The 24,110-nt window shown below is 42.8% G+C and overlaps 1 protein-coding gene across 6 annotated transcripts in view; it reads left to right on the plus strand.

The window, feature by feature from the left end:
• The window catches only part of ATL2 (atlastin GTPase 2), a 38,318-nt gene that overhangs the window by 7,523 nt on the left and 6,685 nt on the right, over positions 1 to 24,110 (plus strand). For all 6 annotated transcript variants that reach the window (XR_009207628.1, XM_040058367.1, XM_058419734.1 and 3 more), the window contains exons 3-11: positions 11,263 to 11,540; positions 15,966 to 16,100; positions 16,919 to 17,023; positions 17,751 to 17,801; positions 19,881 to 19,937; positions 20,518 to 20,610; positions 20,872 to 21,010; positions 21,619 to 21,746; positions 23,523 to 23,579. Coding sequence is in view for 5 of the 6 variants with exons in the window: in XM_040058367.1 (XP_039914301.1) it covers positions 11,263 to 11,540; positions 15,966 to 16,100; positions 16,919 to 17,023; positions 17,751 to 17,801; positions 19,881 to 19,937; positions 20,518 to 20,610; positions 20,872 to 21,010; positions 21,619 to 21,746; positions 23,523 to 23,579 (1,043 nt within the window). In the remaining variant the exon portion in view is untranslated. The remainder of the gene's footprint in view (positions 1 to 11,262; positions 11,541 to 15,965; positions 16,101 to 16,918; positions 17,024 to 17,750; positions 17,802 to 19,880; positions 19,938 to 20,517; positions 20,611 to 20,871; positions 21,011 to 21,618; positions 21,747 to 23,522; positions 23,580 to 24,110) is intronic.

Genomic DNA, 24,110 nt, shown 5'->3' on the forward strand with positions numbered 1-24,110 from the left:
GTTCACAACTTGGTTACTTGGCCTCTGTTTACACTCTGCATGAGGGAAATTCTAATGTGCTTCACTAGGCAGGCAGATGCCTCATGTAGTTTGTTGGGGTTTTTTTGTCTAAATGTATTTTCAGCTTTGTTTTCAGCGCGGATGATGAGCAAATGTTGATTTAATTTTCAGCCCTATATATTGGTGATTTTTGCTAGGTAGATTTGTTGCTGCAGGTCATGGCAGGTCTCTCTTAAAGGACTGGAATAGAAGCCCATATGTTGAAGATTTGAACTGTTAAGATGTTGTACGGATTGTGGACGTGGAATGTAGAATGCGATTTCCGGTGAATTGATATTTGGGAGTAGAACTTAACTTGCTCTTACGCAGTTGTTGTTCCAGTGACGTCAGAATCAGGTTCCAGTCTGGAGTTAGTGTCAAATTGTAATGCATTTATTTTCCCACCATCACCTCGCAGATAAGCATGTTGAATTTACGAGTTCTTGTTGGTCTCGGTAAAATATTTGGAATGTCTTTTTGAGCAATGTATTGGGTAATTGCCTACAGGATAACAAGGTGGCGCTTTTTTTTTTTTTTTAAATTTGGATTGAAAATTGCAGAAACTTGTTGGAGAACATGTGTCAACTGCTTGTACTGACGTGTTAGGACTGCTTTCCCTATGCTGTGCGTGCTTGGAAAAGTTGTTGTCACCTCTTATCTCCTCCAGCAGGGTGGTACTTCTGAGTGGAAGAATAAGTGCAGTTATTTTAGCTGTCTCTTTAAACCCAATCCTGTGATACTACTGCCTCTAAACTTGCTGTGTTTTATCCCCTCCTCGACCTCTTCTGCATGAAAGTGTCTGCTGGCTCTTTACTTGCAGGTGTTCATTTGCCTTGGTCCATGTGGTGTGATCTACTTGGGGAACTGTAAACTTTTGGGAAATGAAAGGTTCAATCTGTCACTCCTTTGCCTAATATGGGAATCATCACAGCCCTGCTTTCATGGGAGGAACGGTCACTTGAAGTATGTGAACTCCTAGGCATGGAGAAAGAAGCTTGGCCTCCTTTAATGTATTGCTTAGACATAAAATAATAGTGCAAATGACTGCTGTAGAAAATGAGGTTAAGGCTCTTGACATGATCAAATCACTTTTTTAAAGCAAGAAGTCATCTTGCTTTTAAGAGAATTAAGTTTCTTAAATACTTTGTAATCCTGAACTAAGGAATTGTGTTTAAGATTTTAAACATTGCCTTGGGGCTGCCCTCAAAGCAGTTAGCATTTAACCTTTCAGGGAACAAAGTCTTAAGCTTGTCATTAGGATAGGAAGGGAATGCAGATCAAAATTCTTAAAAGGAAATATTTCTAACACTGGTATGTCAGGCTTGTTGGTAATAAATAGTTTGGAAGAGTGCAGTAAGTAATGATTTTGAGGGTTGGGACCTAGAACTGGAGTATTTTCTAAAGCTAATAATACTATAGAAATAACTGCTGAAGACCTACATGTTATGTGCTGAGATTTAAAAGGCAGAAAACCTTTCAAAATAAAATAATGCTGGTACAAACATTAAAAAATGAAACTTCTGCTTTTAAACTTTTTTTTTCAATAGAAAAAATAAACACGTTATCTACTGTAAACATTTAGATAGCAAAATGTGATTAAATGTTAATTAAATTAAGTGATTAAATACTTGTAGAACCTTCAGATGCTATGAGTAATCCTGCTGCTTTGAGAAGACCATTGAAATGCAACTTGGTCCTTTTGAAGAGGCTGAAAGTTGGCTTGTGAAAGGCTGAATATTATTCTTAGAGCCTTGTTCTAAGTACTTCGATTCAAAGACATGTCACTGTGTCATTAATCAAATATCAAACTGAGCTGTTCTTAAGTCTGATCTCTTGTTGATTTATTTCTGTGCTGCATTAGGACTAGGTTAAGCTTTTGTGAGCTTTGAAGAGGAGCACACTGCTGTCTTTCTCTGTTTCAGTTCATTTTATAATCCTAGCCTTTTCTCCCCAGAGTTTACTCTCTGTACTTTGAGGAAAGATTTCATGGATCCACCAAATGAGGACATTAAGTATGATCTCCAGAGGAACTGTTGGTTCGACAGGAGTGCTGAAACATACAGACTTTGTAGAGTTGTGTTTGCCTCTCTCTTTTTCACCCAAGTGAGAGATGTATCCTAAACCATTGTGGTCTCAACATAAGGTAGTCCTGCAGAAAAGCAGTTCAGTTGTCCAGATGTATTTAGACAAGGTTGAGAGCTTGATGTAAAGAGAAACAGTAAGAGCTCCCTCTGTGTTTGTTCTTGTTGGGATGATGAGCGTGGCTCGCCTTACACCTGAGGTTGCTGTCTTCTTTCAGTTCTGTACCTCCAGGCTTGACTGGCCAGCAGCCATCAATGTACACATGACAATGGCATTTCCTGTCCCAGGAAAACGTGTTTAAAAATCAGAAACGCTCCGGTTGTTGAGACTTGTTTTGTAGCAGTGGCTGATATTTCTGTGGTAACAAGAGTCATGAATGATGTTAAAAATCCTTGGGTAAGCGGGTGAGCCTTGAGCCCTTTGAACACAGGAGGGTGCCTGTATGGAGCTGAGCTGCTGAAGCGTGTGTTACAATGTCCTTGGGACAACTTAGCTAGTGATTTTGAAATGAACGTTTTTCTAATGTACTCTGTAGCAGGCACAGCTCTTAGTGGGCTCAGTGTGTTCAGTAATGTGTTCAAGGGAATACTTTTCTAGTGCAGGAAGGGCTGTGCCTTCCACCAGTCACACGTCCTGGCCTGTAACACTGACAAACTGAAACCTCCATTTGTAAGGGAAGGAAACCTTCTTCTTAAGTGAAGGTTAACAAATGTGTTGGCTACCCCAGCCTAAATCTGGACTTTCAGATACAGACAAATCTTTGGCAACGCACAATCAGATCCAGTTACAGCCCAGTTGTCCACTCATCTTTGCAGCGTTATCACATATCACCAAGTCAGTTGCTACAAGAATATGCTTCTTAACTGTACTTGTGAGTTTCAGGAGTCTGGAGAAATTTTCCAGCTGAACTGGGTTGCAGTTACAGAGCTGAACTTTTCTTTTGGCACTGGTGCGCAGTGAAGCAGTTTGTGCCTCCCCCTCAGCGGCGCTTTGCGGCTGTTCCAGAGGCTGTGGAGCTCAGAGCACATCCCTTGGTGTCCAAGATAATTTAGTGCTGGACCTGGGACAGCAGTGCCAGCACACAGCCCTGGACTGTTCCACAGCACAGCTGAGCTGTGCCCTGCAGGAGGGGACTACGTGGCTCTGCTGTTTGTCTTCAGTTCCAGTGCTCCTTGTTTGAGGTGATACAGTTTGTAGGAAGCTGCTTGTGTTGGATGGCTTTTTCTGCTGGTTTGGCTTCTGTAGCTGACTTGACTCTTAGCAGCACTGGATAGGTGGCAGAATTAGCAGGAAAGGCAGTGTGGTGCTGCGTGGTGCTGGAAATGGGAAGAGTGGGAGAGCCCCTGTGGTGGCCAAGACTCAGCTGTGCTGTTGTAACAGGCTTGAAGAGCAGCGGGGAGAGGGGAGGAGGCAGTTAACTGGCACTGTCCTGTTGGCAGAGTTGATGTACTTTGAGCTGTTGCCTTAACAAGGGATTTGTGTGTAGCAGCAGCAGTTGTGCCTGGCAGAGACTGAGGAGTTGTGGCAGTAGGTGTGGGGCTTTTAAGTGTATGGACTTAGGTAGTGTATCAATTATTATGGGTTAATTGCAGGAAAGGGATATGGCAGCCCAGACCTGTTTCTCTACGTGCTTAGCAGCAGGGACCCCGATTAAAAAAAAACCTATTTGTGTTGTAGTTGTGTGAGAAAAATCTCTTCCTCCAGTAGAGATAAAAGGAAGACATGCAAAATGTGATTTTTTGTTTTGTTTTGTTTCAATTCTCTTTAACTGTGCCTTGTATGGAACCTTTTCCTGTTTTGATTCACATTGTTGATCAGGGTGTTAATTGTGTTGATGCATGTTGTGTTTCCCTTGTTACACTTCCCTTTCATCTGGTGGGTGTCAGTGACCCTATCAGGTTAAGAAAGGAGAAGAAACTGAAACAGTCACTGGAGTTGTCTGCAGGTAATTACTGTATCAGTTTTGCAAATTGTGTGATCTAGAGAAGACAGTTTTTTAAAGAAACCTACACTTGATCTGTACTGCCCTTTATTCTTTGAAATGAAGTGTAGAATTCTGGAGTTCTCTGCTAGAAAAACTGGCTGGAAGGCTGCAAGAGAGATGGGGAAGCTGAGTGTGAACTGAGGTTGGGCTGAAAGGTCACTTTCGGTTGGAATCTTCATTGAACTGTTAAGGCTGGAAAATACCTCTAAGATCAGAGTCCAGCTGTTATCCTGGTGCTGCAGTGCTCACCACTAACAGCATGTCCCCAAGTGCCACATCCAGCTTGTTTTTTGAACACTTCCAGGTATGGTGATTCCGCCGCTTCTTGGGCCAGCCTGTTCCAATGCCTGACCACCCTTCCCAAGAAGAAATGCTTCCCAATGTCCAGCCTGAACCTTCCCTGGCACCATTTGAGGCCATTTCTTCTCATCTTGTCACCTCCCACCTCACTACAGCCTCCTTTCAGGCAGCTGTAGGGAATGCTGAGGTCACCCTGAGCCTCATTTTCCCCAGGCTGAAATCCCCCAGCTCCCTGAACTGCTCCTGATAGGAGTTGTGCTGCAGACCCTTCACCAGCACCTCAGGGTCTTTCTTGCAGTGAGGGGCTCAAGGCTGAAGCCGGTACTTGAGGTGTGGCCCCATCACTGCTGAGTACAGGAGATTGATCACCACCCTCGTCCTGCTGGCCGCGCTGTTGCTGCCATTCAGCTTGATAAAAGCAAAAAAAAGAGAAGTTGGAGCCTCTTTGGCTTACTGTGTTTCCTTACATTGGTGTTTGTGACGGACAACTGGTTTATGCTGGGAGTGAGTAGGAAAGCTGAGCCTTTGGCATACCTCCCTGTGCAGCCAGAGGAAGCACTCGCTTTGCTTTCTGCTCAGCTCCTCTGGGGCTGTGGTGCAGATGCATCTCGGTGACTAAACCACCTCTGGCTGGCAATCTAAAGACCAAACATGGGCTAATTGCAGTTGGCATCTCTCACTTTATTCTTTTTCCCCCTATTCTTGCTCAAAATACCAATTTAAGTTAGCTGCTCATTGTTGAAATTACTGGCTGTTGACATGAGGATACATACAAGGTACATGAAACACAGTTACGGCCTAAACCAATTAGAAAATACTGACTTCTGGAGTGAGCAACAACCTTAAATAAAATCACTCTGAAATACAAGCAAAGTCTGCCTAGTTGAAATGTGTGTGGCCTGCAAGCATCCAGTTAGCTTTCAGTGTTCATGAGGAGCTGTCACTTGCCATTTCCAGAGTTCATGGTGAACTAGGTATTGTCAGATCTGGAGTACTCTCATTCCCATCCTTAAGAACCTGCCTGATGGGGAAGAAAGGGGAGAAAAGGTGAGTAAGAGGCCTTTTAATGCTTTTATCTGCCCTTAGTGTTTTAATACAGCTTTCTTTGAGGGGGCTGGAAAAATACTGGTGAATCTTACTGTGGGTAGAGATCCTGTTAGGTCCTTCAGTGAGTGTGCTATTAATAGCTGTGATTTTTGGGCAGAGGGGAAGAAGATGCTTTGCCACGATCCTTGCCCTGCACGATTTTTCTTGTAGCTATGGAGAAACATCTTTCTTACCAAGTTCATAATGTGCTTTCTAAAAAGTGGTCTATATATATATGTATATTTACTTACTGGATTTGTACTGCCTCTTAGTCCCTGCTTATTGGCGTTCTCTTACTTGTATTGGTTGAGAAGAGCTGAATTTGAGGGCTGACTTTTTTTTTGCTACACATTTCATTATACGAGGTTTCCCTCTCGCTTTTTTGTCCCCATAAATGGAGAACACAAAATGCCATCTTCTCAGGATTTTATATAGGGGAGAGCTGTCTGCTCCTGCGTGCGCGCCGACCGTTCAGCAGAGAAGCAATTTAAGGCACTTAGGAGTAGACAAGCCTATTGTTTGATTAGTTGTGGTGCTTCAGAGGTACATAGGTCATCAGGGTATCTTCTTTTTCCCCTTCTCTGGCAGAATTGTAGCTTCAGGTGCTTCTCCCTTCAGCTCACAGTTTATGTAACAGTTCTAGATGTGTCCCTTTAACATCCTATTGCCCAGAAGCAACACAGAAAGCTAAATGTGTTTTTCCCCCTGTACCCTGCCCGTACCCCTCTATCGGTCTTCCTGGATGTCCAAACAAGTCTTTGGAGCTTAGCTCATCAGTCCTATTTATAGCTGAAATATTTGAAACATTTAATTATTCCTGGCCTTAAAATGAGCTCCTTGGCACTCATTACTAGTCAGCAATAAGAAAGCAGCGATGCATTAAGGTCTGTGATAGCCCCATAGTTTGTGTGAGTTTATTGCATGGAAAAAGGGAGGGACAATTTTGTAGCTTAAATCTTGTGGTTTTTTTTTTTTTTTTTTTAATTTTTTTATTTTTTTCCAGGAGATGTGTCCAAATAAGGTTTGAAGGTTAACATACTTTCTTTCTGTGCTCTGGAACTCACTTCACACATGCCTACACTTTCCTTCGTTCACTACACCAAAACAAGAAATGTTTAAGCAGTTTGTCTCCTCTCTCTCCAAGGAAAATTTCCTACGTGAAGCGCTGAGAGAATGCCTTACATTGAAATGCAGTGCAGCAGGTTCCTCATGATAAATTATTTTAAGCTCTTGATTTGAGCCGTGAACTCCCTCAGGGTGTGGAGGTTGAACAAAATTTCAAGCAAAGATGGCTGGAGCTTCGTGTAGCTCACTTCAGTTTGCTTTTCACCGTTCAGGGGATGGTGGGGGAGCCTGTCGAGCATCTGTGTTGGAATGTGAACAGGGGACTGGAACTGCTGTTGTATGGAGGCAAGTGTGTGGTGCTGTAGAGCACCAGGGAAAAGAGTTCAGGGATGCTGAAAGCTGAAGTGTTGTGGGGTGCTGGAAGTCTTGATTTGAAGTTGACTTCTAGCAAAGTGCAAGTTTCTGTGCAAACCAAATATTAATATTACCAGCTAGAAGATTTACAGCTTTATACTCCTTAAACTCCTTGTGATGGAGCAAATGGAAGTATTGATGAGGGACAGCTACACTAATGAAAGTGGCTTAAAACTAAAAAGCAAATGGAATTTAAATTTATTTTAATCTTCTACTGCATTTGTGGGCAATTGTGTTCAATTCACTGTCCACAGAGACAGTTACTAATTGGGATTCAGTGCTTGTTGATCAAAAACCTTTGCTGTATCTGAAACCAACTGAGTTTAGCAATTGTATCTGCTTTTTTTTTTTTTTTTTATGAAAGGATGTGGATAACATGTTCAAAGAGTTCAAGCTGTATTTAGGTTGGAACTTAAAGGTAACTGTGTTAGTACTTTCTGTCAATTAATGTGTTTAAAGGCAAGAACTTGCATTTAAAGCAGGCTGTCTCTTATTTTCATAGCATACAGGTGTCTGAGTGTTTTCACTCTTGTGTTCTTACACTGCAGGACAAGTAGGTCATCAGCTGCTGGCTGTGTACTTAGGGGAAGCAGGAATTAGCTTTTCACTTTACCTCATGCTTTGAGAAATGGGCTATTTAGTGGGGTTTGCTCAGCTGAAATACTGTCTGCATCCACAAGAAGCTACTGTTCTCAAAATCTGGCTTAGTATTTCAACAAATGGTGCTTGTTCTGGGTACTTAGCTGGTGAGAATAAATAGCAGTCCTGCTGTAGTTGTTACTGAGTGGAGTGAGGAGTTTATAGGGAAACTGAGTGGTAGTATCTTCCCTTGGCTGTATTTGCTCCCATTCAAATCTGCCTGCTTCTGTGTCCTGCTGCACAGTGCTGCTTCTCTTGTGTCTCCCAGCCTGTTTGGATGGGTGAGGAAGTGATCGTGTCACTCTCCAAATCCATTTCCCACATTCCTAATGGAATAATTCAGAAGCCAAAATGATGCAGGGACTGACTGGTGAACAGCCACAGTAATAGGGGTGAATGGATGGCAGACTTCAGGAGCAAGTCCAGTTGATGATCTTTTTGTATCAGCTCCAGACAGAGCAGCAGATACAGCCTTAGTCTGGAGTCTGTTCGTTCAGTGCTACAGAAACTTCAAAGGTCAGGTGAACATCTTGAAAAAAAGAAAAATATAGCTGTGACCTTCTGGGCCTGCAGCGCTGTGCTACAAGTTCTAGTGCCATATGGTTTGACAGATGAGAGCTCTTATGTGTGTACTAAAAGGTTCAGACCTTCTGTGCACATGGGAATTTGCAGCAGCAGAGTGATCAACCCCATGAGTGAGCTGGGTGAATCTGCCAGTCTTTAATCCCGTGGCAGGAGGCAGCCTTGCCTCTCTTGTGTATGCAAAACACGGAACATTCCTCTAATGCAACCATTGGGTTAGTAATTCCTTTACTGGGATGGAACTGGGCTGAGCAAAGTGTTAAATGTACTATAAAAAAACAAACAAAAACCCCCAAACCAACAAAGGTGTGTTCTTTTGGTTGCCTCTGTAGCAGTACTGAGATGTATTGTCATGTAGACCTACAAAGGGATGCTGCCATGAACTTTGCAAGTCTGAAGCAGTATCCAGCTGGTTAGGAAGATGTCAGTGTAGAAATGGCCATTCTGTGAATGCCACCTCTCTAAAGTTAATGCTTATCTCTTTTATACTTGATTTGCTGGGACTGGACTATTGCAAGAACCTAGAGCAGTCTGTGGGCTTTAGAACAAATCAGCTTAAATTCTGAGTTTTAAGTAGTAAACTGTGACTGTGCTGGGGCAGGTGAGGAATGGGACACAGCCAAGGGACAGGGCTTTGAGTTCTGAATTGCATAAACTTCTGGCCTGAGTTGACCTGTCAGTGCTGTCAGCAAGTTTATTTTATGAACTACTTTGAGAGCTTTTGCAGAAAACTGCACTGTGAAGGGGGGTGCTTCTTGTCCTGACCTTTGTTTCCAGAGACTGCACCGAAAGTAATTCTTGGAAGTGTAATGTGAGCTTTCTTCCCATGATACTGAAGCCTTCTGGAAAGGCTGCCTGAGATGGTGAGCAGCCAGAAGGGAGGATAATGGATCAAAAAGAGGTGTGACATCTGCCTTGGACACCTGACAGGGAGGCATGTGCTGATTATGCTGCTGGGACGAGCAGTAGCACTTGTTCTATGGTTAACATGCTTGGCCTGTGCTATGTCTGTCCTGGTAATTGCCAACTAGTTCAAAATCTTGAAAGGAGGGGTGTTCTCTGCCACTTAGGCATGAAGTTATCAAACCAGCTCTTCTGGATGGATCAAATTGCTCCCACAGCTGTCAGCACTGTAGCTCTCCACCCTCTAAAGTGCTTGACTGATGGCCATGATGGTCTTTTCTGTAGGTAGGTTGGGAACTTTCAGATATATTAGGCTGGTTAGTCAAAGGGGGGAAAGAAAGCCAACAAACCAGCTTGACCCAAACCAACCAAACAAACCCAGCTTGATGCTCTGGACTTGACTTCCAATTTCTGCTAGTAAGTGAAATCTAATAGGAGTTGAGTAGGGTCTAGGATGACTCTTCTCTCCTGTTCCCTCTGAGATAATGGGCTTCAGTGGTGCTCTGTGTTAATCAATTTGAGTTAGGGTGATGCTAGGGACTGTTTTGCACGCCCACGTGGGTAATGTTGGTGTCTAGTTCTAGATGCTTAGGATTTAAGCACTCAAGTGTATTTTCTGTTCAAAGCAAGTACCATGCAAGCTTAATATATTCAAACCAACATTTTTCAAGATTTAGTGCCACTGGGCTTTGGGACAGCAAAAGATTTGATGCTTGGAAGTGGAAACATCCTCTGTCATTTTGCAAGTAAATGAAGTGTTATCAGAGCTGGGTATGGAGACAATTGCTGGAGAAACTTCAGGGTCACCATGTTACCAGTATTCCAAGTTCATGGTAATAACTACAGTGCCTCATTACTTCCACAAGACTGGAGCCCTGTTCATAAGACTTTTGCTGAGAATGGTATCTCGCATGCAAAGTCTGGCAGGAATGACTTGGCAGGTCCTGTGAGCATTGGCAGGTTCTCTGCCATGAATGAAACGGTGTGTTCTGTGGTGCCTCATGGATGCATCCTGCAGGAGAACACTTCTTGTGGGCTGCTTCCACAGGAAACGTCTCTGTGAGGGATTGGGGGTGGCTGCTGCCTTGTCTTGGAAATGGAAACGTGACTGGAAGGACAGTGCACTAAAAATCATATGTGATAATCCCAGATAAGTAACTGGTAGGAAGGTGCCTTTATCAGGTTTGTGCACATGGGCTTCCAATAGGACATGGCAAAATGTCATTTGGGAGTGGGAGGCAATTCTGTAAGCACAAAGGAGCTTTCCAGACACTTGTCAGGAAAAGTGGAGTCGGGAATGGTAGAGTTGATTTCTGCTGTGGGACAAACGTCAGTCTTGTGGTCTCTGAACAGGAGAGGAGACTTCACCTTGGTCAGGTTAGTTTGGTTTTCTTTTAGGCCTCTAATCCAATTAGCTCCTGAATTCTAGAAGTCAGGAGAATAGGATATTGGTACTGCTGTAGTGTGTGTCGGAAGGGCTGTGTTTACCTCATCATTCAGTAGTAATTTTACTCTTGAATTTTTTCAGCTACTGTTTTATCCTGAAAGGCTATTAATTCTTAAATTGTGTATAAAACAGTTTATTGTCCTGCAAACAGAGAACAGGTGTTCTAAAGTCTGTGCTGTCTTGAGACTTGAAGCAGTGTTGGAATTAAAGAGGAGCTTATTCATCTGGTGTTTGTTATCCTGGGCTTCCATGCTGGATCTGTGGTCTTGCTTGTACCTGTTGGCAAGCAAACCTGTTGACAGAAAAAATTCATTTCCCCTGACACCCTTGCAACAGTACAAAAAGGGGGTGATAGAAAAATGCCCTTTTTTGGTCCTCTTTGGAGCTTGTTTGAAACTATTCATTTTTTCCTAGATAAAAGGCTCTTGACTTAAGATGCCTTTAAAAGGGGCTTTGAAGTTGAAAAACGGGGTTGGGATTTTTTTTGTGATTCCTTAATGCATAGAGAATGTCTGAAAGAGAGAAGATCTGAAGTACAGGCTAGACACAAAGCTTATGAAAAATGGCCAGGGAGCTACTGTTGACCTCTTTGCATTCCCAAGAACACCACCCTTGCTGCTGGAAATGTAAGCCCAGCTCAAGACTTCACAATTTAAAAAAAAAAGGCATTTCTTGCCCTAAGCTGTGAGTTGCTAATGTGTTCTCACCTGTCAATTTGCAGGTAAGCTTTATGAAGAGGAGGAGGACGATGCCCTGCCAGACTCAGATGCCCTGCCAGACTCAGATGACGAGGTGGAGCTGGATAAGCCGCGCCCCATACAGATTGTCCTTGCTCACGAAGATGACCATAACTTTGAATTAGATGAATCAGCATTGGAAAAAATCTTGCTTCAGGAACATATTAAAGATCTTAACATAGTAGTTGTGTCTGTAGCGGGAGCTTTCCGCAAAGGAAAATCTTTTCTGCTGGACTTCATGCTTAGATACATGTATAACAGGGTGAGTAATTTGGATTTGTCCTGCAGGAGAAAAGTACTTTGGTGTTTTAGTAATTTCTCTCGGTGTTTGTGAACTTGAGCATAAATATAGCAGGTTAAAATTTTCTGATATGTTGGGGCAGGGGAAGTCAGCTTCTACACTGTGAAGAGGGGTATTTAAGTGACAGTTTTTCAGTGTACCCTGTCCTGCAGTTATCAAGGGGATTTATTGGTGTCCCAGGGTAAGTGGGCACAAGAACTGGAATGATGAAGTGTGACGGCCTTCTGGTTGAGCTTTAGGGGGAAGGGCTTTTCCAGGTGGTGACATGGAGGAGCCTTGCTTTGACTTTGTCTCCCAAGATCATATCATAGCACTCACTTGCCCATTGTTGCAAAAATAAAAGTCGTACCAGATAGCTGCTGGAGAGCTAAATCTACTTTAATATGATGCATGGCAAAAAGGGGAGAGTTTCCTGTTTGCTGCTTGGAATGCATTTCTGAATGCAGTCCAGGAACTCTTAAAATCCTTTTAAGTTATTGAATGATTAATGGCTGATCCAAAATTTAATTTCTTCTTCTAGTTTGTAGCTTTTGGCTAGCATTATCTTGTGACTATTATGCTTCGAACCCTTGGCTTACGTGGAGTAGGGTGTTCTGTGAACCATACACGTCTGTCATAGGCTGTGGGGTGTTTCTTCTAGTCTGCATTGTGAATATTGACAGGTCAGTGCTTTGTTGCTTTTTGAAGCTCTTAGAAACCCAGAACTGATTCCTTTTTTGGTCACTGTTCTTTGGAGCTAATTTGTGCTGGCTCGCTTGAGGGAAAATCAAGATGAACCGTGCAGTTACAGGAAATACAGTGAATTAAGGCTTCCTTCTCTCAGTCCCAGTAGTGCCTGATGGCGAGTTCCTCTCCCTCAGTTACTAACAGCTCTGGAAGAAAGACCCTGAGGATAAGGTAGGAAGAATACAGAGTAGCAAGCTGGTACTCCTGGCTTCTTGAGACTCTTAACCTAGGGAGGAAAAATGTTTCATTTGATATGAATGGTGTTCAAAATCAACCAAGCAATAAAACCCCCAGCAATCCCTGCAAGCAAAGAAAAACACAAGCTCCTACACACAATGATCTGAGCAAGATGCTGGGCTGGGTTGGGGTAGTGCGAGTTCCTTTTGAAAACAGAAGGGCTGGGCTTTAAACAAATACTCGTCATTTTCACATTGTGAAATAAAACAAATGTTTGTATAGCAGAACAGATTGAAATGCTGTTTCAGCCTTGTGTATCAGGCCTTCCTGTTTCCTTTATTGTGCCGTCACTTTTCTCAGTTTGCTATAAAAGTCCTTCAAAATAGCATTTGTTTCTCTTAAACTGAGGGTAAAGCAAGCTTGGCCATCTACTCTAACAACTGTTTCTTACCAAGAGCAGAGAGTCCTTGCTCTCCATGTGCTGCTTCTGGCCAGGCATTTCCATTCCTTCGTAGAGCTGATCCAGCTCTCACTGATGCATCAGAAGACACTGCACTTTGCTGAACTGTTTTTCTGCCAGCTCAGTGACGTAAATTGCCTTAGGGAAGGAGTTTGACAAGCATCAGAACTGCTGCAAGCTGATTGATGGGAACTGGGGGTGATGGAGGATAAATGCAACGCCTCCTCTTTGGAGCACTCTTGAGTTGTATGGAGTCAAATGATATCCTCTGCTTATACAAATTTAGTACAGGAGGAGAGATCTTGGTATAGTTTCATAGTACTTAGTCTGAGCTCTCCATCTTTAGTCAGGCTCAATTGCAAGTCTGTATTTTCTGTGAACTAAATATCACACAGAATACTGAAGTGACTGCATTCAGTTCATGTCCCAATCAAGCAATTTTGGGAAAAAATGTCATTTTATGTGCTTATTAACATGCACAATGAAAAACTTGCCAAAAAAACCTTCAGAGTCTCATTTTCTTGTCTTAAACTGAGGGCCAGAGGTCATGTGGAAAGTTGCCATTGTGAAAATCTCAGTGGTGCCAGCTGAAGTCCCAGGTAGGATTTTGGCATGGCAGAGGCTGATCACTGCCTTCAGGGAGGTGAACATCTCGTTTCAAGTACTGATCCTTAGAGTTAAGATTGCTCTTTTGAAATGGAACAGCAGCAGCTGTGTGCTCAGCAAGCTCCTGCAAGGATCCTGTGGTCTGAAGCTTTAGTAAGAGCTGGGTGCAGCAACACCTCTAAGTTTAGATGTAAAAGTTTTATTTTTTTACAGGATTGTAACCTCCTCATTTTGAATTAATCTTCAAGGTGTACTGTGTATCATGCACTAGGCAAATAAAGCTGCGTTGCGCTTTTCCTTAGTGTGGAGTAAATTTAGAGAAATTACCCTTTAGGTGATCAAGATAAAATTGCAAAGCAGCTCCTAGCTTGATTTCAGGTAGGAGCCTTTTTTCCTCCTCCCATCTCCTGAGTATCTTTCAAGCCAGCTTGATGGATGGAGACTTTAAATACTGAGTTTTAGCTAAGGAAAGGTGTAAGTAACAAGCTAGGAGTGTTTCAAAGTGATGCAGAGGACAGTCAGAGGCTGAAGTACATCATCCATAAGATGGAGCAACTTCAAGTAAAGCTGTATCTTTTAAAACACCAGGGTCTCCTGTGATACAAATCACATGTGAAATCAAATGAGGTTCTGTCTAGTGCTCATTGAGGGACTTGTCTGTGTGGTTTTGATCGGATTTGTTACTGATAGGAATAATATCTGGACCAGAATGAGATAAAGTATTGTATAAAAGAAAAAATGGAACCTGTTGAATAACAGATTCTTTTTGAAAAGCAAAAGACTGCAATCCAGTGACATGTACATGATACAGCCTTGCCAAACTGTATCCTGGAATGTGCTGCAGTACAAAGCAGGCTTGGAGCTTTCATTTCTAGAGTGGTCTTTGGAAACACAAGCATGTTCTGGGATAAAAACCTGTGGGGAAAAGCTGCTCAGGTTTTGCTTAGTCTTTGGTAGAGATGCATGTGCCTATCAAAATAAACAAACGAAAGGGAAAAAAAAAAAACCCAAACAACTTACCTGTAAAGACCTGTAGAACTCTTGACTTGCATACCTATGTTCATTTTCTGAATTTTTTATCTGCTTATCTCACCTTTGTCTGATCCAAGTAGCAGAGTTGAGTGTTGCACTGGTAGCATTTGGGAGAATGCTGGTGCAGAACTGCTGGATTGCCTGCATGCTGTTAAGCATGAGGGAAGTGTACAGGGTTTTTTTCCCATCCTCCTTTAGAAAGAAGCAATTTCACTTAGTTGTTTCAAGTATTTTTATTCTATACAGTCCCTGGGTACTCGTGTTATGTTCTGAGATGTGAAGGAATGTCTTGAGCCATTATCTGAAAATTGCCAGTGTGGAGGTCAGCAGGACAGAGCCCAGAAATGAATTGAGTAATCTCCACTTTGTCCTTCCTCTCTCAGTGGACTCTTTCCTGGCTGGTAATCTGCTCTGGGTAGTTGAAGGCAAATTCATTAAATGTCTCTTATGCCAGCTTGCTGTGTTCCAGCCTCTGAAATAAACGTTTATATACGCTGAAATCTTACATGAAAGGAGTGGCAGGCAGACCACAGTTTAACTGATGAGGGGGGCTACAGAAAATCCTATCAAAGTGAAACTTCCTTGGGGTGCCTGCTCATCCTCCTGACTTGCCAGTGCATGAAGTACATTTTTGGTTTAGATGTGTTCATATGTGGCTGGATTCTTGTGGGTGAGCTGCTGCTCTGCTCTGCCTGTCCTTGAAGACCTCGTTACAGTTCCATCAGCCAGGAGTGTTAGCTGCCAACTGTACTCACCTCTCAGACAGCTTCTCAGCTTTAGTATGGGTGGGTTGATTGACATTTATCAAACTCTGAACCTGGCCTTTTCTCTGTAACTGGCAAGTATAGATGATAAATCTTCTGGTCGTTGTCTATTCTCTGTGGCTTCTGCTAGGTGGCATTGGGGGTCTTGTCCTGGCTTCTGTCAGTGCAAGGGCTCAAATGCTTAGCTGCTCTTAGTGAGGGGGAAGGGAGAGGATCAAGTTAAGATCAGGTGTTTGGTCCCTTGCAGAGGTTTAGCTGTTCTTGACTTGAAATATCTGCTGATGTGTTTGAGCAGTTTTCTCAACTGTGGGGGTGGAACTGGTGGACAGAACTGTACTGTTCTCAATACCTGTGCTTGAAAACACTCAAAAACTGTGCACATTTTCTCTTCAGTGACTGAAAAGTTTTGCAGCCACTGAAATGCCATGGTGTTGCTTTGTGGATGATCTTGAAACACAGCAGAGCAGCACTGTGTTATAATATTTTGTGTAATGCTGTCAGCTGGCTCTGAGGAAATTGTAGTAACAGTGTGGAAGTCTGCTAAAACATAGCATAATAAAAAAAAAAAAACCCAGAGATCTCCTTCTTGGTCTTACATATGTTTTTCCTTTTGTTTTGTAGACTTCTCCTTGCTGGATAGGAGGAAACACGGAGCCATTGACGGGGTTTACATGGAGAGGTGGATGTGAACGGGAAACCACTGGCATTCAGATTTGGAGTGAAGTGTTTGTAATTGATAAACCTAATGGAACAAAGGTGGGTGCTTCACTGGCCTACCTTGATTTACTCTAGGTCTCCCCTGGAGGAGTTACTCCACAACAGTGGTGGTGATCTTGAACTGTTTGTGTTCTGAACCATCAGTTTTAGGTTATTTAGATTTCATACCCTTTGCGTTAGCAGAGGAAACATCTGATGCCCAATCTGTGGGACGTGGATTTTAAAAACAGTGGCTTAGTGATGTTTAACGAATTTCACAGCTCACCAAACATTTCTCCGGTTGAAAACCAGTTATGTTGTGTGAATCTGCTTATGCCTTGGGAGCAAACCACGCTCTTGTTCTTGCTTATCAGTGGAAAAGAGAAGGGAAGTATCGTAGATCCCAAAGATGGGAGTTAGACTGATAAGGTTTTTCATTAATGTTACTTCTTTCCTTGTCATTCCAGCAGACAGTCAGTATCAATTATCTTGTTTTCTGCTGAAAATAATTATTTTAAAACATATATAAAAGTAACCATCTTACCTTTAGCTCTAATGAACTGTGCTAGGTCTGCAGCTGAGGCTGACGTTATTCCAGTGAAGGAGAGCTGTCAGTTACTCTGCAGGGCACCCCCACTGGGCCAAGGAGGGCTATTTATGTGGGAGAAGGTGGCCAGGCACTCGAGGCTGATGCCAGGGCCCTCTGGCTGCTGCTTACTCAGCTGTGGGTGTGTGTAGTCGCAGGAGCTGGCTGAGGGTTCGTCAGCAGGCACGGGGACAGAGACTCGCCCTGCTGGAAGCAGAACTTACCCCAGTGGCCTGGAGTGTGGCAGGGTCCATGATGTGGTTAACTGCTGCTCTTCTTTCCAACCCTGCAGGTTGCTGTACTACTCATGGATACCCAAGGTGCCTTTGATAGCCAATCCACTATCAAAGACTGTGCGACGGTTTTTGCCCTGAGCACCATGACGAGCTCTGTCCAGGTGAGATCATCCCTGCTGGCAAATAATGGCAGAGCCCTGTGTCCTGAACACGCAAAGAGTATCTCTTGAGCCACGCTTGAAGCGTTCACCTGCATGTCTTCCTCCAGCTCTGATTTAAAATTCCATACTTTGTCTTATTTTCAGTGTAGTACCCAAGTTGCTCAGTGGAGTCAGGGTTATGCAGGGCCAGGCTGAGTTAAATTGCTGACAGAACTGGGAAATCCCCTTCCCCCACAAGATGTCAAAGGAGCAACCGCTTCTTTCCAGATGCGATAGAGAATCTTTTTTAAGGCTGCAGATACGGTTTGGGGTGACGTTACGCTGTGATCAGCCACACTTAAAACTGCTGCTTCTGTTCAAGTGTCAGTGAAACTCCTGACAATGGTGCTGTACTCAAAACCAGTTCTAAGCTTGTGCCTTAGAAGTGCCAAAAGCCAGCAGGTTTTTGAGGGCTGACAGGTGACTTTCTTCAGACATGCCACAACTTAAAAGGAACGGGACTAAGTAGAACACTACTGTCCTGTGGAGTTGGCTCTGCTGGATCATTTTTGAATAAGGAGGTGACTTTTGTTTGAGATGTGTTCTGTGACATCTTTTTTTTACTCGCTGACTTTTGGGTAGTTACACTTTTTCTGAAGGGAGCAAAAATACTCCATGTGTGAAAGAGACTATGTGGATATAAGACAATGGTTTCATGTGACACTCTAATTCTAACTGTCTCTTGCAGGTATACAACTTGTCTCAGAATATTCAGGAAGATGACCTTCAGCATTTGCAGGTAGGAATATGGTGAATTTATGTTAAACTGCTTCTGAACTGAAAGCCTTGACAATGTTCTACAAGTTACTGTTCATGTAACTGACTTGGGAGCTGTTTTCTGCTTCATGTAAAACACTGATTTTGACCTGGTACTAAAACTGGTACAATCTGTAAAAGCTGTGTTCGCATTAACTCTGCGGTGCTTCTACTGTGCCAGCGTAGAGGTAGAATAGTACAGGCTTCTAATCTGGCTGATTCTTTTAAACTCTGTTCTCCTTATTGCAAGTTCTGAAATTCCTGAAAAAAATGAGAAAAGAAAATGATTTCTGGAAATAATTAATGGTGAAGTTCCAATGTTTCACTTTTTTTCCTAAAATAGGAAAATTGATGTTATTTCATAACCAGTTAGTAAGGAAATGTTGGAGTTTGGGCCAGGCCAGAAAGCCAGCTCTGGTTTTTCAGCGGAGAAACTTCTGTAGAGTTTTATTTCTGCTTAGAAATAAAAGCAGGAGAATATTGTCATCTCTTCCCCATGAGGGTTTTTATCCTCTAATGGAACTACGTGGTCAAACGCCACTGAATTCTGAATTCACGTGAATGGTGCAAGAACCTTATGTCCTTAACTTAAAACCTGTAACTTTAGAGAGCAGCTTGTGTATTACCAAATGCCAAAGCCATGACCTTGTCACAGCTTAAAACTCTTCTGTGTGTCTTCAGTGCTACAGCACACTGGCTGCCAGTGCTGGAGGTAGAAGAGCACTGACTGAAATTGGTCTTACGAAGCTGTTCTCAATTAACAGGGTTCTATCACTGGGCCAACACCCACCCCGACCCCAAAAAATCTCCATAAAAATTTCAATTCTTGTTTTGAAAACAAAAAAAATCTGTAGGTAATTATTTGAAAGCTAGGCTTCCCTCGAGATTTTGGTCTTTGAACAGCCTCGGTGTAATCTGCATAAAGCAATCTATTTCTGTTCTGCTGGAGGGTGAGAATTGAGGGAAGGAAGGGAAAAGAAGGATGATAAATAAAAGCACTGGGTAGGGGACACCCATGCATTTAAAGTTGCAGCAGGGAATCATGGTCTGAGGGAAGGAAATTCCAAACTTCTGTTTTAAGGGGAATTTATGTAATTGTGGAATACCGTTAGTCTCTGACTGCCTTTTCCATTTAGCAGGGAGGTGAATGAGGTGAAGTGTTTGGGTCGAAGCAACCAGGCTCTCTTGAGTGCTTGGCCACTTCACAGCTGCTTTTGCTCAGGGTGACAAGGGAAGTTAAGCTGTGTTCAGTTAGTCTTGTAAGTTCCCAGGTGCTCTTGTGATCAGCACTAGGACTGTCCCTTGAACCGTAATTTCCCTGAGATGCTCCAGGATAGTTCAGTGCAGAATAATGATTGGTACAGGAGAATTTTGGAGTGCTTCCGTCATCTGGGCCTCCGATATCTGTGAGGAGGATTGAGCCCTGCCAGTACTGCTCTGCTGCTGCAGCCAGCACAGTTATCCTAATTCCTGTTCTTGGGGGTGGTTTGGGCTGCCCAGATCAGCATGGAATGATGGTGAAAGCAGCAAGAGGAGGACACCTGATACTTGCCTTTATACTGGAGGGAAGGAACAATTATTAGTTAAGGTCACGGGCTGGAGCAGAGATCTGAGAAGCTGCTGGACTTGGCTTGTATTTAAATGTCTGATACATTGGCTAGAGCCAAGCTCCCTGGGATTTCCAGGAATAAACCTTTTGTGGGAAGTAAGGGGCCAATGTTAGACAGGCTTATTACCTCCTTAGCCCAGGAAGCAAGTGTTGGAGGCTGGCTTGGTGAGAAATGCAGCCAGCTTTTCTCTGAGAATAGCCCACAAGCCACCCACTTCAAAGTGCAGTGTGTTGACAGCTGGGGAATGGCACTGCGAAGCCCGTGGGAATCACAGCTCCTACCTGAACCTTCCTGAGGGCTGGTATGCTCATTAGTGAGGTCTGTTTGCCGTTCTCGACCTGTAGTAAGATAGAAGATTGAATGCTTTTATTTTTTAGTGACACAATAGAATACTTCACAGCAGAAGAATGTGTTTTCTATGTGGCACACCCTTACGCTGATCTTTCTCTCAGTTGTTTACAGAATATGGAAGACTAGCTATGGAAGAAATTTACCAAAAGCCGTTTCAGGTAACTGTGTGTTAAATGGATTTAAGCAGTTGAATATGTAGAGAAGGAGCTCGGGTTAATTTCTGAAGAGAAATTAGTTGGGCTGAAGGTAACCAGTTCTTTGTAAACTGATTTTCCTTCACTTACTGCCACATGGCTTTGCAAAAACCCAGTGGAAAAATGCTGAAGAGGATCCCATTTTGGGCAAGTATGGCTTTGTGCCTGAGTTTTAAGGCATAAAAGGAGTCAAGTGATGTGCAGGTGTTAAGGAGAAAAATTTTGTGCTTCCTTCTTATTTATTACTCTGAGATATGCTTGGTCTTTGCTGGTGGTAGGTGGTTCTGAGAAAAGGTCCTGTTTGGTGATGGGTTTTTTGTTTAGTTGGTTTTCAAACAAGCAAACACTTGCACCACAAAGCTGCAAGGCTGCTTCATTTAGAGCAGCCAGATCTACCATAAAACTTCCATAGTATCCTTGCTTGTAATCTATAATATATTTTGTTTTAGAGCAGCCAAATACTTAAAATAATCACGCATGTGATAGAATTTTCGACCTTGGGAATGATACAAACCATTCACTGTTGCTGTTCTTCCTGTTGCAGACACTAATGTTCTTAATTAGAGATTGGAGTTACCCTTATGAGCATGCCTATGGCTTGGAGGGAGGAAAGAAGTTCCTGGAGAAAAGACTGCAGGTAAGTTATCTTCAGTAGTCCTGTTGTGATCTTCTGAGTGACACCTTGCTGTCAAGGCAGTGATACAGCATGAGCTGGCTCCTCGTGCTAATGAAAGACATTTGGGGAGTTTCCACTCGCAGCAAAAGCTGACATTATTAGGTTCAGGAATAAAAGCATAAACACGCTTTTGTGCTCTTACTGCTTTTAAGACGGTGGTTAATCTTGATTGCAGTGCTGTAAAACTGGTAGCACTTCTTACTGCCTTTTTTTTTCCTTCAGGTAAAGCAAAACCAACATGAAGAGCTACAGAATGTAAGGAAGCATATTCACTCCTGTTTCAGTAATCTTGGGTGTTTCCTGTTGCCCCACCCTGGTCTTAAAGTTGCAACAAATCCAAATTTTGATGGGAGATTGAATGGTAGGAAGCTTTTCATTTTGTGTTTCTTGATTCAGATCGCTGACTTTGTTTTTTATGTGATGGAAGTTAAGCACTGCAGTGGTTTAGCTCTTGAAATGCCTGAGTGGAAAATACAAGGCTAAAAGGTGAAACTGCAGAATTTAGAGGTGTGCATTGTGTGCTCTTTTTGGTGGTTTAAAAGTAGAGGAATTAAGCAGGCAGGGGGAATGGATGTCTTTGTGGCTAGCTGTTCATTGTAATCTGATAACTTGAGACGTGCTTAAAGGTCATTAAATAGAGATTCCAAAGATAACTAAGGGCTCCAGGAAGCAGAATTCCCAAGATTAATGACTTTACTTTCTGGAAAGGCTTTTCTCTAAGGACTTCCAAATATTGAAAGGACAGTGGAACCTTGTTCTCCCAGTCTGAAATTAAGATTGGTAGATTTAAGAGTCGGTAGAATTTACCAAAGCTATATTATGTGTGTAAGCCTTTAAATACCTCAAAAATGCAGTTCAGAGTTGTGACACTGTGGATTTAGAAAGATCGTGGGCTATCGGTGTTCCTTTAGGAGATACAAGATTGAAAACTAACCACTTTTTTCCCTGGAATTGATTGAATTTTACTAGATATAGATGAGGATTTTAAGAATGAACTGCGGAATTTGGTACCGTTACTGCTTGCCCCCGAAAACTTGGTAGAAAAAGAGATTAGTGGATCCAAGGTGACCTGTAGAGATCTTGTAGAATACTTCAAGGTAAGCAAACTCATACTAATTATTTCTGTTAATAGCTTAAAAGACAGTATTCTAATTTTAGGCCATGTTGTTCCCAGAGAAGATAAGATATCTAGGCTGACACTTGCTGATCAGCTCAGTTTTATTTTCATTTCATTACTCTGAAGCAGAACTGGCACACTGCTTCCTAGCAGTACGGCTCTTTCCAAGCTGCTGTTGGCAAAATCTGTGGGTTGGTGGCTTTTATTTTCCTCTCTGTGAATAGGCTGAAATAGCTCGAGCTTTATTAGATTTTTTTTTTTCCTACTTTGGAATCCCAGGTGTGATGTTTATTTTTTAATAAAATAGGTCTAATGTAGTTTTTACAGATAGAAAAACAGCTTTTAAACTGGTAGGTATGCAATGAAAATTCCAGATACTCCCCTCTGGATTTTTAACATGCAAGGAAGGTGCTTTCTGAACACTTGTATGTGCAGCACCACTGTGCTTTGAAATATTTATGTATGATACTCACAGCTGTTAGTCTTGAGCTTTTTTGGTATCATGGTGACACCAGCAGAAATGTGATAACATAATCTCTACATCAGCAGGGATTGGTCTGGTGTGTGTAGCCTTTTTTTTTTGTTGTTTTGAATTGGAATGACTTAGACAGTTGGCTTGGTAAGAATGATGCCACTGTCTCCTAAAGACAGGAATTCTGCATTGCTGCTTTTGGGGGTAGAAAAGTTAGGCCAATGTTAAATGAACTATGCAATGAAGGAATTGGAGACCAGAGCTGGTTCAACTTCCCTTGTAAAACAAAGTAACTTTTTCAAAGGAAAGGTGTGGTATGGGTGTGGTATCAGCAGCAGTTCAGAAGGGACTGCACCCTCCCAGCCCCAGTGTAAAACCTCTGCTGGAGAGCTGATTCCCATCCAGGGTGCAGTGGGGCGCTGCAGAAATGCCGTGCTTACGTAACTAAAGAGGGCTGCTCCCTTGGGACTGTGCATCTGAAGCTGAGATTGTGAGGCCTGAGCTGCAAAGTGTAGGGCTTCAGCTTGGAGGAGATAGCTGCAGAGGCAAGGAGGGTGCCAAGGGGACAGAGTCCTGTATAACTCTGTATGTTTTTGTAGGTTGTTCAACAACCTAGAGCAGTGAGTACATGGGGACCCTGATAACCTTGGAGCAAAAACTCCTCAGGAAGGCAGCAGGAAGGAGCTGTGCCAGGGGCCAGCTTGTGGGCTGGACAAGAGAAGAAATGTTCTCTTCCAGCCCCCTGGAACCCTGGGGAAAGAAAGGACACCTGAGGATACGTGGGGTGGGGCACAGTGGGATGGGCTGCCTGCTTAGCTTCTGGAAGTGTTTCGTCTGAATCAAGTGCCTTGGTCTGGTTTTTCTTCCTCCTACGCTTCAGTAGATCAAGGCATGTGGGGAAATGTGAGTTTTGGTTCTCCCAGCACCTGGGGTAGGTTTGGGCAGACCTCTTGCCAGAAGGGCTGGGATATTCATCTCCATTTTTGTTATGGGTGAAGATTCCCTGTTTAGCAAAGACCTTATGTGTTTGAGGGAGCAGAAACCTGCTGTCAAACCTGTCGCTTCTTGAGACAGTGGTGTCTCATCAGGGTGCCCTGCTGAGCCCCAGAAAGAGAAGGCCAAAAAAAAAGCCAGACTTTTTAAAAGAAAATGGCATAATTTACTATTTATCACTATTACAAAGAAATAATCTGAGCTCTATCTTTGTATCATCCCTCATTTCTTATTCCCCTTAAACGTGAATGTTTAGAAAAATAAACTTTTTTTTTTTTCCTTCCCATTTAGGCTTACATTAAAATTTATCAAGGAGAGGAGCTACCTCATCCGAAATCTATGCTGCAGGTATTTTATTTTCTTTCCAACCACGTTAGATGGTGTGTACTTTCTAAGTTCTTTGTAACTGAAGATTCATGACTGCTGTTGGCCTGAAGCTCCCCCACACAGCTGCAGTTCTTGAAGGAACTGTGTGCTTTGAAAGCCATCTGAACTCTGGTTTTCCCTCAGTTTCATCAACCAAATATAAAATTAAATCACCCAAATGGAGCAGGGCTCTGTCTGGTTGGTTGAGTTTTTCAGCTGCTTTACTCTCTAAGTGTGAGTTTCCTGTAACTTGCTCTTTGGCTGGGAGATCCATAAAATGACATCTTGCAGCTTTAACTACAGTAATTGTCCCTGACATGACACAGGTAGAAAATAAGTCTTAAATTCTTAACAAACTTGGCAATTAGGACTGACAGCAAAACTGTCCATCTATAATGCAGAAATAATACCAGCTTCCTTCTTTCCTCTCAGATAGTGGAAGTAATCCAGTACCAGGATTAAAATAGAATAATTTAATGACCCTTATATGCTTATTAACAGTAGAGCATTGAG

Source organism: Hirundo rustica, chromosome 3 (assembly GCF_015227805.2).
Source record: "Hirundo rustica isolate bHirRus1 chromosome 3, bHirRus1.pri.v3, whole genome shotgun sequence".
NCBI lineage: Eukaryota > Metazoa > Chordata > Aves > Passeriformes > Hirundinidae > Hirundo > Hirundo rustica.